The sequence below is a fragment of the Sceloporus occidentalis genome, unplaced genomic scaffold, assembly GCF_023333645.1.
Source record: "Sceloporus occidentalis isolate IW3139 unplaced genomic scaffold, rSceOcc1.0.p SCAF_3, whole genome shotgun sequence".
Lineage (NCBI taxonomy): Eukaryota > Metazoa > Chordata > Lepidosauria > Squamata > Phrynosomatidae > Sceloporus > Sceloporus occidentalis.
In genome coordinates, this window is record NW_028316983.1 from 6712897 (window position 1) to 6730512 (window position 17616).

Sequence of the window (17616 nt, forward strand, 5' to 3'; positions counted from 1 at the left end):
GTGTTTGTTGCTACAGCCCCCATGCTTTTGAGTCATTTCTGACTTACAGCAACCCGAAAGCTTAACCTGTCACAGGCTTTTCTTAGCAACTTTCTTCAGGGGGTTTTCCATGGCCGTCCTCTGAGGCTGAGAGAATGTGACTTGCCGAACGAAGGTCGCCCAGTGGGTTTCCATGGCTGTGCTGGGATTCGAACCCTGGTCTCTAGAGTCCAATATTGAAACCCCAAAACCATGCTGGCTCTCAATGGTTATGTAGAAGAGGGGATTTCAGCACATGTTGCTTGTTGTGCAATAGAGGGAATTCCTACTGAAATTCCATCTATTGTAAAAGTATTAAAGGCTGTGCAGAAGCACTCTCTGTTTTTTATTCTGACAGCCCTACCAAAGGATGACAAACTACAGTTCTAGGCCTTCCAGAATTGTGTGGCCTTCTAGCTATTAAGAGTGGAACTCTCAGAATAGCTAGTAGTAGAGAATGCTGGGCATTGCAGTCAACAACATCAGAAGTACCACATGATTTGCACCTTGGGTTACCAGTGAAAACTGGCAAGGGCTCCTATGCCTTTAATAGTAGTGCAGAAGAGGGGTTATGTGATCATCATCTTTTCTGGTTATGTGATCATCAGCTATAAGGCAGTAATGGGGAATACATGGGCTTCTAGATAGTGTGTGCCATGCCTGTGAATCCTAGCAAGCATAACCAGGGAAAGAGGGATGATGGGAGTTCTAGTCAAGCAACATTGAGGCAGGGACACATGTTTTAATGGAGCATCCTATGAAACATCCTTGTGTTTCTTATATGCCTTATACACATAGCCTGTGGGTAATTTTATACATTGTATTTAATCATTTTGTGCATGAAACAAAGTTTGTGTGCATTGAACCACCATGAAGCAAGGGTATCGCTATCTCAGCCACCCATGAAAAAAGTTTTGGTTTTTTGAATATTTCAGGTTTCATAGCCAAACTAAAGCTGCTTCGGGTCTCTTTGGAGATATTCTGTTTAAATGATGCATGGGTCCTAAGAGTCCGGAGGTTGCGCCAAAGCCACACTCCATTCCTAAGCACGGGAGTGCAGCTTTGGTGCAGCTTCCAGATTCTTAGGATGCATGCATCATTTAAACAGCATACCTCCAAAGAAACCCGAAGCAGCTTTATTTTGGCAGTCTGTAACAGGCCATAATTTTAGGTAAGTAAGAGTCATTCTTTGCTGCTTGTCATGCAGTTTGGCAGCAAATAAGAATTCTGCATTCCCCATGAAATTTTCCTTGTCTCCAACTTTGACAAATCCAGCAGAGGCTTTGGAAATACATTCCAAAGAAAGACGCAGGCAAAGTGACCAAGGAAATGTGAACATGGCAAATGGAAGACTTCTCATTATGAACAATTCTCAGTGTCTCTTTCTCTGCAAACGTATTTTGGGAGATGGCTGCAACTCTCCATGAATCCTGGACTTAGAAATTTAGCCCCCAGACCATTGCAAGGGCTTTGTGTTTGTTTTGTGTGCCCTCAAGTCATTTCTGACTTATGGCAACCCTAATGTAAACCTGTCATGGAGTTTTCTTGGCAAGATTTGTTCAGAGGAGGTTTGCTATTCCCTTCCCCTGAGACTGAGAGAGTGTGACTTGTCCATGGTCACCCAGTGGGTTTCATGGCCAAGCTAGGAATCGGACCTTGGTCTCCAGAGTCATAGCCCAACATGCAAACTGCTACGCTAGAAACTTTCAAAACAAGTCTGTTAAAATAGCTTTAATGCTTTGGAAGCCAAAGAGGCTAAGAAATATTTGTTTGATATCCAGGGGTCTGGAGCATCAGTTTGGGCTTTTGCAGATTCTATTCCTCCTGGGCAGCAGATCCGAAATGTTCAAGTGTGCTTCATGTGCATAATATTTGCAAATATGAGGATTTTCTTGCAGAGTGGCTTTGCTTCTCCAGCCCAAGTGAGCCACTGTATGTGTTAAAAGACTTTTGGAAAGGAAGAGGCGAAACCACTGAACTTTGGTAGGAAGGAAACTTCTTCCTTGCCAGGACTCTGGTTGCAAAATGGCTCTGGCTTTTTGTGCCAGCCCTCTTGCCCTGTCCTTTGCCGCCTCTGCTTCTGCAATCTGGCGGAATATTCCTCATCTTCTCCCTGGGCATGTGCACCAGGGCTGGGCAGGGTGGTGGGCATGCATGTGTCTGATCTCCCGTGGCAGATACCTTGAAATTCAATCGGCACTGAGTGCAGTCTCTTGGCTCCTACTGCGGCTCCCAGCGCTCTTTGAAGAGACCTGTTAAGGCATTGCTCTTGTAGTAAACAGCTCAGCTTGGCCACTTGCCCACTTGGCATCACACGGGCCACCCCCACCACTGGCTGTGTCTTTCCGGACCTGGCTGTGTACTAGCTGGGTATGTTAATGTTTGCTTTGTGTACTTGATCTCCTCCTCCGCCCCAGCACTGGGTCTCCCAGGGGATTTGGGGTTTGGGGGAAGGAAGCTGTTCCCTCTCCCTCTCTCCCTCTGCAAACTTATCATTGAAATCTACTTTTTCCATCTAGTCTTTGGATGCATCTGCACTGCAGAATTAATGCATTTTGACACCATTTTGAAGTGCTGTAGCTCCATCCTGTGGAGTCCTGGGATTTGTAGTTTTACAAGGTCTTGGCCTTCTCTGTCAAAGAGGCTGGTGCCTCACAAACTAAAAATCCTAGGATTCTATAGGCTTTCCTACCTTCCTTCCTAACTTTGAATTACATAAAAATACATGGTTGAAAGCATAACTAAAACACACACAGCATAGGAAAGCCACCCTGGCATCCTCATTTATTTAAAGCCTGATGCAGCCATGGCAGTTAAAGTGGTATCAAATTGCATTATTTCTACAGTGCAGATGCACCCTTTGACTCTTTTTTATACCCTCCATTCTCTTCCTCCTCCTCCTGCCTTCTTTTTCTGTTGCTTTTTTGGTTGCATCTACACTGTAGAGATAATACATTTTGACACCACTTTAACTGCCATGGTGCCATCCTACAGAATCCAGGGATTGGCAGTTTTGTGAGACACCAGCCCTCTTTGGTAGAGAAGGCTAAAGACCTTGTAAAACAACAAACCTCAGGATTCCATTGGATGGAGCTACAGCCCTTAAAGTGGTGTCAAACTGCATTATTTTTGTAGTGGAGAGGCACCCTTTGGTGTTGAATTTTTAAACTTGAAAGCTGAACTTGTAAGCAACACAACAAACTACAGTTCCCTCAATTCCATAGCATGGAGCCAATGGCAATAAAAATGATGTCAAACTGGATTATTTCTGCAGTGGAGATGCAGCCTAAGTCAGGCTATTGCTGTGATTAGCACAGTTTTATCTACCCTGAACAACAAAAACTTTTCACTGCTTTGGCAAAAAAAGAGAAAAATCTTTCCAGATCTTGAGAAAGTTACTTTTTTGGACTCTCCAAAATCTCCCAGTCATTGTGTTTCTGCATGATACAGAAGTTGGAAACGTTAGTGATTTGGATGACAACTTCCAGAATCCTCTAGCCAACATGTGCTCTAGGGGATAATGGAAGATGCAATCCACAATTGTCTCCAAAACTCTTTGGAGGAGGGCATAGATTCTGCCCAATTGATTTGAATTCAAAAGGGGAAGTATCACCTTCCTTTTGCTTAGCAATGTGTGTGTGGGTATAAAAGGATCCGGTCCAAACCCAGCTATAGTTTATCCTCCTTTTGTTTCTGCAGATTTTGGCAGCAGATTCTGTTTTGAACTATCCTGGTTCACAAGCCAAACTGAATTCCAAGCCTGGGTCCTGCAACTCCAGGGGAAACAGGTGCAATGCTTGGGATGCTTCCAGTGCTTGGGAAAGTGAACTTTCGCTGGACCAGAAGCCCCAGAATCCTCTGGCCAGCATAGACTTTGAACATGGAAAGTCCTGGGTTCAATCTCTGTTCATTACTTGTAGATCGTGTGCAGTCTTTTTGGGAGGCCTTAGGTAGCCAGATAACAAATATCTGAATTTAGGACCTTCCTTGACAACAACAAGGTGCAATCTTCTTTCCTATAATTTGAACCCATTGCTCCATGTTCTAGGTCCAAAACACATTGCAGAAATAATCCATTTTGAGACTGCTTCAACTGCCCTGGCTCAGTGCTAGGGAATCCTGGAAATTGTAGTTTATTGTGGCACCAGAGCTCTTCCCCAGCCTACAATCACATTGTAGTTTTGGCTCACAAAACTACAGTTCCAAGAATTCCCTAGCATTGAGTCAAGGCAGTTAAAGCGGTCTCAGACTGGATTAATTTTGCAATGTGTTTTGAACCCTAGTCTCTGGAACAGGGAATGAGCTTGCTCCATCCTTGGTATGTTGTTGTTGTGTGCCTTTGAGTCATTTCTGACTTTTGGCAACCCTAAAGCAAAGCTATCATGGGATTTTCCTGTCAAGAATTGTTCAGAGAAGGTGTGCCGATGCCTTCCCTGAGGCTGAGAGTGTGTGACTTGCCTAAGGCACCCAGTGTCATGACCATCTGGAAATTGAACCTTGGCCTCCAGAATTGTAGGCCAGCTCTCAGACTTCTGCCATACCGTCTTTTCTCAGTATGACATATCTTCAAATATCAAAACGTGGCTTTCGTGTCTCCTCTTAACCTCCTCTTCCCCATACTAAATATAGCCATACCCTTTTTGAATTGTGGTGCCCAGAACTGGACACAGTATATCAGGTGAGGCCTGACCAAAGCAGAATAGAATGGTACTATTACTTTCTTCAATCTGGATACTATACTTCTATTGATGCAGCCTAGAATTGCATTGGCCTTTTTAGCTGCTGCATCACACTGTTGGCTCATGTACATTTTGTGCTCTACTAAGACTCCTAGATCCCTTTTGCATGTACTGTTGTCAAGCTAGGTGTTCTCCTATCCTGTATCTCTACATTTCACTTATAGAGCTTCCTGATGGAAAGAGTTGTTTGATAGTGGAATATACTGCCCTGGAGTGTGGTGAAGTCTCCTTCTTTGGAGGTTTCTAAAGAGAGGCTGGATGGCCATCTGTCAGGGGTGCTTTGATTGTGTATTCCTGCATGGCAGAATAAGGTCGGACAGGACAGCTTTAGGGTCTCTTCCGACTGATTCTATGAACAACAGCTTTATTTAGTATATCCTACCTTTCCCACCAAGAGTGAAACTCTAGGTCAACATAAAAATGTTGCACACCCTCCGGCATTTCACAAATGAAAACTGGGACACGTGTGGCCAAGCAAGAAGTCAGAATAGCAAAAGTATAAATGTGGAAGAACAAACAAGCTAGGAGAGGTTGCAGCAGTTTGCTTTTGCCCGAGTCTACTCTCTCTTCTAATTGAGTGCAAACTACTTTTGGGCCTGAGAGGGAGTGATCAGGCAGACCAAGCTCCACCAGGGATAGCCTGAAGGAAGAGGTTCCTCCCTCCTTAACTGTCATCTTCCGGCCTCCTATTCCCCCACAGCTATGCTCTGACTGTGTGGGGGAGAGGCTTGCGTACCCTAATGAAGTTGTGAGCTATGCTGGCAGTGGTATAATAGCCACTGGTAGGGTCTCCCATGCCAGACAGGTCACAACCGAAGGGTCTGACCAAGAGCACCAAAGGGCAGGATGGGCTCTCTAGCCTTATGGCAACCATCCTAGGTGAAGGAAAACTCTAATCCCAAACCCAGGCAGATGGGCTCGTCTAACCCTGTAAGGTCAACCATCTAAGAGAAGGAAACTCTAATCACACCTACGACCCGAGGACCTCGCTGCCACCATCCATGCTTGTCAAGGCCTCAACAGTCAAACCTCTGGTTTAAAGGGTGAGGCCAGCTCTGTGCACGCTGCGTTCCACCAAAAAATCCATTGTGCAGGGTCGAAGGATACATCCAGTGTCATCAACGCGCTTGTAGAAAGCATGGATGAATGCTTCCTGAATCTTCGTTCGCGAAGTAAAGCCAAGAAGAACTTTTGCATTCTGAACTCACTTTGGAACAACTGAAATGATCAGAGGATAAAGGAGAGAAATGGAAGGAGGAGAGAAAAACTGGGACATCTTAAAGGCAGCTGAAAAAGTGGGACAACAGAGGATTAATAAGGACTGTCTCTGCCCAATTGGAACAGTTGTAGGGTTTGCTTTTGCATGGATGCAAGCAGTTGTCTTTCTTTGTTGGGTAGTTCATGTTGTGGAACCTGTGAATCAAGATGCTGATGGTTAAATAAAGGATTGTTGTTGTGAAGTCAAAGGCTTTCATGGTCGGCATCCATATTTTTTTGTGGGTTTTGGGGGCTATGTGACCATGTTCTAGAGAATTTATTCCTCACGTTTTGCCAGCATCTGTGGCTGGCATCTTTAGAGAATGCTGGCATGGAAGAGAGTGTATTGTTGTTGTTATGTGCCTTCAAGTCTTGCCTGACTTAAGGTGGCCCTAAGACAAAACTTTCACGGGTTTTCTGGGGCTGAGAGTGTGTGACTCGCCCAAGGTCACCCAGCGGGTTTCCATGGCTGATCGCCAGTCTTAGTTTAATGCTCAAACCACTGCACCATGTTGGCTCAATAATTATTGCAGCATACTGTAAGTTTTATTTGCTGATCTTTGACCATAATAAAATTTTATTTACTTAGGTGCATACCAGGAGTGGATGGGCCTAGATAACCAATCGCACACACACACACTCATTCACTATGCTTAATAAACTCGAGGGAAAGCCAGATCTTAGAAGAGGACAATAAATAATAATAATAAATTTTTTATTTATATACCGCTTTTCTAAAAAATCAAAGCGGTTAACAACAAGTGCAATTCACAACAATAAAGCAACCTCAAACATTAAAAACATCTACATCATCTCATAAGCAACAATAACATCAATAGCAATAAAAACCAAAACACATGACAGCTCAACAATGCTGTCTGGAGGAGAAGGGGAGCATCACAGGAGTCAGGAGTCAGGGTATGCCTGCTCGAAAAGGTGTGTTTTCAACCCCTTCTTGAAGCGGTCTAAGGAGGTGGCCGAGCGGAGCTCGTTGGGAAGCGAGTTCCAGAGTTTAGGGGCCGAGCTGGAGAAAGCCCTCTGGGTGGTGGTAGCCAATCTGACCTCTGGAACCTTCAATAAATGCTTCCCGGCAGATCTGAGTGTGCAGGGCGGATTGTATGGGGAGAGGCGGTCCTCTAAGTACCCTGGGCCCAAGCCATTTAGGGCTTTATAGGTTTAGGATGGAGGGTACATGCTTGTATTTCAAAGGCTTCCTGGGACTTGTGCTTTTCCAGTGTTCCTGTACTTTCCAAAAACCTCCCTGTGAAATTCACTACTGGAAATTAGGAAGCTGGATGTGCAGATCCTGCAGAAGATATATATGTGTGTGTTTGTGTGTATGTGTGCCTTCAAGTTGCATGTCATCTTACAGGGATTCCATGGATTTCATAGGGTTTTCCTGAGCAAGGGATACTCAGAAGGCCAATGTGCCACTTCCTTCCTCTAAAACAATGGTTCCCAAACTTTGGTCCTCCAGATGTTTTGGGCTTCAGTTCCCAGAATTCCTGGGCAGGTTGGCTAGGGCTTCTGGGAGCTGAAGTCTTAAAACACCTGGGGGACCAAAGTTTGGCAATCACTGCTCCGAAATATATCAGGTGGCAAAGAATATCTAAATATCCAAAAATGTATTCAAATAATACAATACCAATAAATTCAAAGCAAAGAATATCTAAATATTCAAATGCCTTTCAACAAATGTCTTCCTCAGTGGTAACGTAAAGCTAAAAAAAACAGGACTGTACTAATTAGTTTATTCCCATTTTTTAAGCTTTAGTTTACTACTGAGGAAGACATTTGTCGAAACATGTTTTGATATTTAGATATTCTTTGCTGTCTATGCATCTCTGCACAGTATATTGCATTGTTTATGCACTGTATATTTGGATATAAGAGAATGTATTGGTACTGTATTATTTGAATATATTTAAGATATTAAATTTATTATTATATTTTACTTTGTGAACACACTATTTTCCCCCAGACCCTTCTGTTTGTAATACTTTTTTGGTTTTTGCTTTAGGTTATTACCTCTTTGTTCGGATCAGATATATCCGGTGGCATCTGGTATTCCTTGGTAGTCTCCCATCCAGGTGCTAACCATGGCTGATCCTGCTTAGCTTCTGAGATCAGATGGGATCTGGTGCATTTTGGCTTAATCATCTTAACCAAATATGTGAGGGGGTCATGTAGACAATGGAATGGGCTGGGTTTTTTTGTTTTGATATTAGAAACTACTGTATAGACTCATGCATAAGTCTACAAAGTTTGGTCAAAACACTGACCCCCCCAAAAAATGGGTCCATGGGTCAGTGTAAGTACTGAACTTTAACTCTTATTTAAAAAGGGAACCATCACCTGGAGAAAGGCAAGAGCATAATCTCTCCTGGAATCACTAACCTCCCTTCTTTTCTCTCATCTACCGGTATTCAGCCTGCAGGAATTTTGTAAGTTTTTCGGCATTGATTTGCTTTGCTTCATCCTTTAGAGCCTTTGTTGCATGCCCCTAAGTTTTACCCTTGACTTATTCATGGGTCATGTCAAAATCCTTAATTTTGGCCCCCAAACCTTCCCTCAACTTATACGTGAAGTCAACTTATAGTTTAGTATATGCAATAAATCAGTGAAGTTCAGATTGCAAGAGAAGTGTTTCCACCTCAACATTAGGAAGAACTTCTTCATTGTAAGAACTGTTTGGCAGTGGAAGAAGCTGCATCGGAGGGTCAGAGGGTCTCCTTTATTGGAGTTTTTGGAGGATCAAGTTGTATGGTCAACAGTCAGGGATGTTCTACTTGTGGATTTCTATATTTGTGCTGGTTGGACTAAATGAACCCTGGTATTCTTTTCCGGAAATCCACTTTGAGAAATAATAATAATAGTAGTAGTAATAATAATAATAATAATAATAATAGGATTTATTTATTCCGCCCAATCACTGGGAATCCGGGCGGCTTACAACAGAGAGGATAATAGACGGTTCCCTGCCCTTAGGCTTACAATCTAAAAGACACGACACAAAAGGAGAAGGGAATGGTGAGGAGGGGGATCAGGTCCAGCATTCTTCTCTCCCTCTGAGGCCTGGACCAAGGCAGATGGACCGGAGGGAGGAGCCTCTTTCTTCAGGCTAGCCTTCATGGATCTGGGCCAGACAAATGGAAAATAGCTGTTGAATGTTGTTGGTGCATGAGAGATGACAGAGTGGTTTGACCGTTGGACTAAAACTCTCAGGATTCGAGTCATGGCTGTGCCACAGAAACGTACTGGTTGACCTTGGGCAAGTCCTTGGGAGGACTTTAGACAGAGGCTTGATGGCCATCTGTCAGGGATGCTTTGATTGAGAATTCCTGCATGGCAGGGATTGGACTGGATGGCCCTTGGGGTCTCTTCCAACTCTATGATTCTATGATTCTATGAGGTCACATGCTCTCAGCCTCATGGGGGGGGGGGGCAATAGCAAACCTCCTCTGGACAAATCTTGCCAAGAAAACCCCATGATCTGAAATGAGTTGAAGGCACACAGCAACAACAATTGTTGTTTTTACGTGCCTTCAAGTCAACTCTTGCTTAACCCCTATTACAGGGTTTTCCTAGCCTAATTTGTTCAGAGGCCCTTACTTTCTTTTGTGGCCGAGAGACTGTGACTTTCTCAGGGTCACCAAGTGGGGTTTCCATAGCTGTGCGGGGATTCGAACCCTGGTCACTCAGAGTTTTAGGCCAGCACTCAGACCATGATATCTGCTGGCTGTCTACGGCTGCATTTGCATTGCAGAAAGAATGCAATATGACAACTTTAACTGCCATGGCTCCATGCTGTGGGATTTACAGTTTGTTGTGGCACCAGAGTTCTCTGACAGAGAAGGATAAATATCTCACCAGACTACAAATCCCAGGATTCCATAGCATTGAGCCGTGGCAGTCAAAGCAGTGCCAAGCTGCATTAATTCTGCGGTGTGGATATATCCTAACTCAGCTAGTCTTTTGCAAACAATCTAATGGTTGCAGCCTGTGGCTTCTAAGCCTATCATTCAGGGAACATCTGTTAAGCATATTTGTCTCTTTGGGTTTATTGCTCCTCTGGAGCTCAAAAGGGCCATAAGAGGATGGGCCTCTAATCTTGCCTTTCTCTGGTCTGGATCCTTGGCAGGCCAGGGATGGGCTTTGGTGTGTGTGTGTGTGTGTGTGTGTGTGTGTGTGTGTGTGTATAATTTGTTTGTCCTGTCTGGAAACTGTTGAATTGCCACCGGAAACTGCAATCCCACTGGCAACGGCGTTTCTCTTGGCTTCCCATGCCCGGTGGTGGTGCTGATAGGCTATGATCCTCAACAAGGAGGAGCCGTTGTGCGACTGTTTACACACATAGTGTGTATGTGTGTGTGAGTGTTAAAAACAGGCGAACAGCCTTTGTGGCCTGATAACAGCTAGGAACTGTTTTGCAGCTGTAGGGATCTTCTGACCTCTTGCTGACTTCCCTTTGCAAGGCTGAAGCACAGTATAGAGGCTGGAATCTATTTTATTTTATTATATTTTACTTTGTTTGCAGTCATATCTCAGTTAGCAAAGCCTGTGACAGTGGAGCCCCTTTTTACTAAGGCTTTTCATGCCTGCCAAGCCCTCCTTGTCTTCCTTGTCCTCTGTCTAGCTGGAGGTTTTTAGCTGCATTGGCAATGGAAGGATGGTGAAAGAGAACTGGAGAAACCCAGAGCCTGTCTCCGTGATGTTTTTAAAACACACACACACACACACTGTGTGTAAACAGTCGCACAACGGTTCCTCCTTGTCGAGGAAGCCTACCTATCATGGGTTTTTTTTCTGGCAAGTTTTGTTCAAAGGGGGGGTTGGCATGGCCATTCTCTGAGGCTGAGAGAGTGTGACTTGCCTAAGTTGATTCCCATGGCCAAGCTGGGAATCGAACCTGGTCTCCAGAGTCGCTCAAACCACTATGCCATGCTGGCTCTACTTGTACATTTTTGCTTTTCACTATAAGTGTGCTTCCACCTTGTGGTTAATGTGAAGATCAACCAGCCTTCCTCCCAATCTTGGAGTTGTAGAAATACAGATTAATTGGGTTCAACCTTTGCAGTGACAAATTAGGCAGGACAGCCTTTAGGGCAATAACTTCGGAGAGAGTGTCCAAAAATACAGGCATCTGTGTTGATGTAAAATAATTTCTAGCCATTTTATTCTCTACTTGTAGTAGGTCTTTTGTTAAAGGCAGTGGCTCTTGCACACTCAAATCCATACTAGGCTTAGGGAAGCTGGGTATGTTTAGCCTGGAGAAGAGATGGTTAAAAGGTGATATGATAGTCTTGTTTAAATATTTGAAGGGATGTCACATTGAGGATGGAGCAAGTTTGTTTTCTGCTGCTCCAGAGAATAAGACATAGAGCAATGGATGCAACCTACAGGAAAAGAGATCCCACTAAAAACTGATAAGAACTTACTGATGGTAAGAGCTGTTCAATAGTGGAATATGTTGCCTTGGAGTGTGGGAGAGTCTTTTTCTTTGGAGGTTTGTAAACAGAGGCTGGATGGCTATGTGTCTCAGGGAGTGCTTAGATTGTGAGTTCCTGCATGGCAGAATGGGGTTGGAGTGGATTACTCTTGAGATCTCCTCCAACTCTGTGATGCTATGACACACCTGTATTGTGGTCTTTCTTTTTACCATCTTCCTTCCAGTTTTACTTAGCATTACTATCTTTTCCAAGGAGTCACAATGTCTAATGATATATCCAAAGAAAAATAGCCTTAGTTTACTCCTGTTGGCTTCCAGGGAGAGTTTAGGCCTTTGCTCTTGGACCCATTCATTTGTCTTTGTATATCTGGGGTGCCTCTTTTGTGGCCAAAAAAATAAAAGAGGAAGGGAGCAGCAATTCACCTTTTATAAATAGATTGCAACTCTCTTGCCTTTGCTTAACATTATGTTAAAAATGCAAATTTTTAAAGAAAAGGAACCACTTTCAATTTTTCAGTTTTTCTTTCTTTGGGACTTTTGGCACTCTTTATGGCTTCCAGAGGGTCCCGTGGTGTCCTCCCAGTTGCCCCTGTGCCCTGCAAGCAGAGCAGTAGCTTGCAAAAAATGGCAGCGCCATTGTGCCAAGGTTTTCCTGTGGTGAGGAAATAGAGTGGCAGATGCCAAAACAGCAAGCTGGTCTTGGCGTTTCCTGCCTTTTTGACATTTGTGGAAGAAACTTTCCCAAGTTTGATTTTTCAGGTCGACAGGTTGGTTCATCCAACTCTTGGACTCGGAGAGTCTTCCTGGCATTGGCATTGCTTGGAAAAATTAACTTTTCTGAACTGCGTTTCCCATCATTTTGGCAGTTGTACTAAAAAATGTGGTTTATTGTTTATTGGAAGAGGGATCTTACATCAGTAATGATGTAGCCACTTTGGGTCCTAGTCTTGGGAGGAAAGCAGGATAGAAATAATAATAATAATAATAATAATAATAATAGTGATTAATGCTCAGTTTTGGCAGCCCCTGTGATAATGGGCTAGCCAGCACTGCTGAATAGGGATGATGGGAGTTGCAGTCCAGCACAGATAGAGTGCTCCAGGCTGGGGAAGACCGATGCATCTTGATCATTAGAGAAAACTCACATTTTGCTTGCCTTTTGTCCACTCTGACATTCCAAAACAGAGAGAGGAGATGGGGACGGAAGCCCTTTCCAAGCCCTGCTGGGTTGGCAAATAAAACAGGTTCCCAGATTACCTGGAGCCATGTCTTGAAAATGAGACTTCCATCTGGATCTTGGCATTATCCCTGGTATGTCAAAGATTAACCACAGCCTTGTACAATCCCTGTCAACAAGGGTGGTGGTCAGCCGTCTGGAGAGCTTCTCCACGCAGTTGCAGAAGGATGCTTAGAGAGCCAGCAAGTGGGCCGAGGGGAGCAGCCCCAGGTAGAGAATAAAGGCATTGTTAGGACTCTGGACCAAATGAAAGAACCCAAATTTCTCCACCCAAGAGACACAGATCTCATCCCATGGACACAAGCCAAGTCCTGTGGTGGGAATCGGGAGTGTTGTTGCGGGTGACTGAGAGATGGAAGCAAAGGAGGGATACCACATTGGGCCAGAGCATAGAAAAAAGTTTTTTTGAGGACTACAACTCCCAGAATCCCCAAGTTGGCGTGGCGATGGGTCTGAAGAACCTTGGGATCCACTGGGATGCAGCTGAAAAGCCAATGGTAGAATGGTCAGAGCTTGGGAAAGTTACTTATTGAGGACCCAGACTCTCAGAAATCCCCCCCCCCACCAGTATTCGTTCAATCTGTAGGGAAGGCTTAGATAAATCTGTCAGCCATTAGTTTTATAGGCTAGCCCTGCAAAACATTGTGGGTACTGTATATACTCATGTATAAGTCTAGAAATTTAGGTCAAAATATTTACCCAAAAAATCTGAGTCAATTTATCCATGGGTCAATGTGGTAGGTACTGTATCTTAACTCTTATTTAAAAGAAGGAACCATCCCCTGGTAAAAAGCAAGAGTATAATCTGTCCTAAAAGCACTGACCCTCTCTACTCGCTCATCCATCCAGCTTTAAAAGTAAGTACAAAGAGTTATGTCTGCTGGAATTTTGTAAGTTCTTTGACATTGTTTTGCTTTGCCTCATCCTTTAGATCCTTTGCTATGTGCCCCTAAATTTTACCCTCGACTTATCCACGGGTCATAGCAAAATCCATAATTTTGGCCTCAAAATTTGCCCTCGACTTATGCATGAGGTCGACTTATAGTCGAGTATATACGGGTAGTTTTCCAACATGGTGCGTTGGAAAAGGAGGTATTAGAATGAGTTGCAAAATACAGCAGGGCCCTTTCTGAAGTTTCGGTGTCCAGAAATGTCGTTCCATGCACAACATTTATTTTAATTTTTTTGTGTATAAAATTACCTTCAGGCTATGTGTCTATGGTGTATACGAAGAAAATGAATTTTGACTTACGATTGGGGCTCCATCTCCAAGATATTTGGTTACGTCTATGGAGGTATTCCAAAATGTGAAATCCCAAACACCTCTGGTCCCAAGCATTTCAGATAAGAAAGACTCAACCTGTATAGCAAATATGGAGAGGTTGGCATGGTGCCACTGGGTTACACCTTACCCACACATAGAATCATAGAGTTGAAAGGGACCTCAAGGGCCATCCAGCCCAACCCCTTCCATGCAGGGATTCATAATTATAATTAAAGCACTTCTGACGGACAGGCATCCAGGCTCTGTTTAAAAATCTCCAAAGAAGGAAACTCCACCACACTTCGAGGGAGTGTGTTCCACTGTTGAACAGCTCTCACTAATGTTGAGGTGGAATCTCTTTTCCTGGAGCTTGCATCCATTGTTCCGAGTCCTATTCTCTGGAGCAGCAGAAAACAAAATTGCTCCATCCTCAGTGTGACACCCCTTCAAATACTTAAATGGCTATCATATCACCCCTTAACTGTCTCTTTTCCAGGCTAAACTGACCTAGCTCCCTAAGTCTCTCCTCGTAGGGCATGGTTTCCAGACCACCATTTTGGTCACCCTCCTGCCGTAGAGGAGGACATTTTGCTCATGGCTGGAGCCTGGTACATTGGCAGTTGCTGTGCAAGCATTTTATATTGGATGTGGCTCCTGACCTTTCTCGCCTCCTTGCCTTGCAGAAGACTGTCTGAGAAGGCAGGGATCAATGAGGTCATGGCAGCTGCAGTCCTCACGAGCTTGTCCACCAGCCCAGTTGTGCTCAACAACCCAACCAACGGTTTCAGCACAGGTATGGCAAAGAATACAGAATAGAACCCAAGGCTGAGAATCTCCCTGCGAGTTAGAGGAGACGTGCTCATTTAATTTTTTTGTTCACACAGAAGAGAACCAGTGATTTAAAGTTTTCTCCCCGTTGCATCAGCATCTTCAGTAACTGCACAGTTTTGAAGAAGTTGGCATCTGTGCTGCAGAATTAATGCATTTTGACACCTCTTTAACTGTCATGGCTCAATGCTATGGATTTTGGATTTGTAGTTTTGTGAGCCATTTAGTCTTCTTTGCTAGAGAACTATACTACCCCAACCAAAAAAAAAAATACACATCCCAAGATTCCGTCGGATGCCATAACAGTTAAGAGTGGTGTCAAACTGCATTAATTCTGCAGTGTGGCAGCAGCTGTTGAATCACTGGGGAGAAAACTGTTGAAGTGGCTTGTTCTCCCCTGTAAAAAAGAAAATCAACATTTTTGAAAGGGTTTGAGCCAGGATTCGAACCCTGGTCTCCCAGTGTCCTTGTCCAAAATCATTACACCATGCTGGCCCTCCAAGGTTTAATGAGGAACTAGTGCCAACATCCCAAGGTTGCCCACCCTGAAGAAAAGTGTCTGGACAGTATCCAAAGACGTCCCCATCTTATCCGCATTGCAGTAATCCATCCTTTCCATCACACCAGGCCATGTTGTGTCCTCCAGCTGTGTTGAGATGCAGTCAGCGTGTTTGTGTCGCCTGCAGAATGAGCATTCTGATGGCTTTCTCCCTCCGCAGAAACCCGCTGTGATGCCTGGAAAGAAAGGCCCGCCATGTCGTCCAGTTGCAGTAGCAGCAGCAACGCCAGTGGCGACTGGAGTTGGGATCCCCCTAGTGACCTCTCCACCCCTTCCACCCCATCACCACCCCTCTCCACGGACATCGGCACCAGTTTCCTTTCCTCGCTCCAGTCGGACCTCGAGGAGGTGGAAGCAGGTCACTTTCTGTTTGGGGACCCCATCCCCAGGAAGAGGAAGGTGAGTGAGACCTTGAGGGAAGGAGGATTTGGGAGACAACTTAACTTTGGAATAAAATCTTAGAGTGGGAGGAGACCACAAGGATCATCTACTCCAACCCCCTGCCATGCCGGAGAACACAACTAAAACTCTCCTGTAAGATGGACAGCCAATCTCTACTAAGAGATTTCCAAAGATGGAAGGTAGTTTATTTTACTGGTTGAATCTCCCTTATCTGGGATTCTGAAATCCAAAACCCAAAGAACAAGAGACTCGTGAAAATCTTAAGCAATTTTTTGCTGACGTTTGAAAATCCCAAAGTGTTCTGGGGGTGTTAGTTGAGCTTCCCTTATCCGAAATTCCAGAATCTGAAATATTGCAAAACCCAAAACTATTTTCATGGATGGCTGAGTTAGTGACACCTTGGCTTTTTCTGATTGTTCAGAGTACACAAACTATGTTTTGTGCACAAAATTATTTTTAAAATACTGTATGAAGTTACCTTTAGGCTATGGTCCTCCCTCCAAGATTTGTTTAGGTAGATGCAAAACCATTCAGTCTTTCATATCCTTGGATTTTTTTTTATCCATGGATTATTCAAGCATCCACAGATTGAAAATATTTTTAAAATATATAAATTCCAAAGAGCAAGCTTTGATTTTGCCATTTTATATAAGGGACACCCATTTTACTATGCCACTGTATTCAATTGAGCATCCATGGATTTTGGTATCCGCAGGGGGTCCTGGGACCAAACCCTAGCAGATACCAAGGGCCCAGTGTACAAGTATTCCAGAATTAAAAATAAAAACACCTGCCCTCCAAATGCTTCTGGTCCCAGGCATTTCGGATAAGGGAGACTCAACCTATACTGCTGGTCTATTGGTAGCCTTTGAAGAGGTACCTCAACCTTTTTAGAATGAGGAAAGACCAACACAAAAGTGGGAGAACCAGTAAATGATTTTTTTGGGGGGAGGGGGAGGGTACTCCTATCTTAGATACCAGAAGGCCTGGTTGAAGCCACCATAGGGCCAGACTTAGCCATAAGGCCTGCAACGCACCACCATTGCAGTAGGTCATCTTGTCTTCAAATCAGAGGCTTGGAAGGGAGCCCAAGGACTATCTAATCCAACCCCCTGTTAGTGCAGGACTCCACTGGCTGTAGTCTTCACAGTTCTGATAGTCATTGTAACCCTGGTATAGTCACACTGTGACTTAGCCTTAAAGCTGTACTTTTTCTCTTTCCCAACACAGAACTCCACCAAGGTGATGTTCAAGTGCTTATGGAAAAACTGTGACAAGGTGCTGAGCAGTTCATCTGCGATGCAGAAACATATCAGGTTCATCCATCTGAGGTAGGTTGGGCCTTGGGGTCATTCGTGACTGAGAAATTAAGAGGGGAGAGTAGGGGGTTAGAGGTATAGAAGTTGAAAATATTCCAGCTTTAGGACCACCACACCCAGAAACCCCCAGCCAGAGTGGACTTTGGGTATGGAAGGTCCTGAGTCAAGTCCTAGTTAGCTACAATATAGATCTAGTTTCTGGTCTGAGGCCTCAAGATACAGCTCAGCTTCTGCTAATGTTTTAGTTGCCTTTGGTTTATGCCACTACAAGGTGCTCAGTATTGACGCTGCCTCAGTTTAGAAGCTGGAAATGTAGAATTTGCCGGATTATGGCTGAAAAGAATGGTGGCTGATGGCCGCCTTGTCAGTGGAGCGGTGAACCTGCTCTGTATTTTATATGGAGGCTATCCAAGGTGCTGAACTTGAACACCTTGCATGGCTCCCTTAAAGTCTAGACCAGTCAGTACCTAGAAAAGATCCACTCCCCCATTGGCATGAAAACCATTGTATGCCACTACTGGGGACTGTGAATTGCCAACAGTGT

General features: G+C 44.2%; 1 protein-coding gene across 2 annotated transcripts in view; it reads left to right on the forward strand.

The window, feature by feature from the left end:
• The window catches only part of SLC2A4RG (SLC2A4 regulator), a 46025-nt gene that overhangs the window by 14752 nt on the left and 13657 nt on the right, over positions 1-17616 (forward strand). For both annotated transcript variants that reach the window (XM_089513546.1, XM_089513547.1), the window contains exons 3-5: positions 14648-14757; positions 15512-15750; positions 16984-17084. In XM_089513546.1, coding sequence (XP_089369672.1) covers positions 14648-14757; positions 15512-15750; positions 16984-17084 — 450 coding nt within the window. The remainder of the gene's footprint in view (positions 1-14647; positions 14758-15511; positions 15751-16983; positions 17085-17616) is intronic.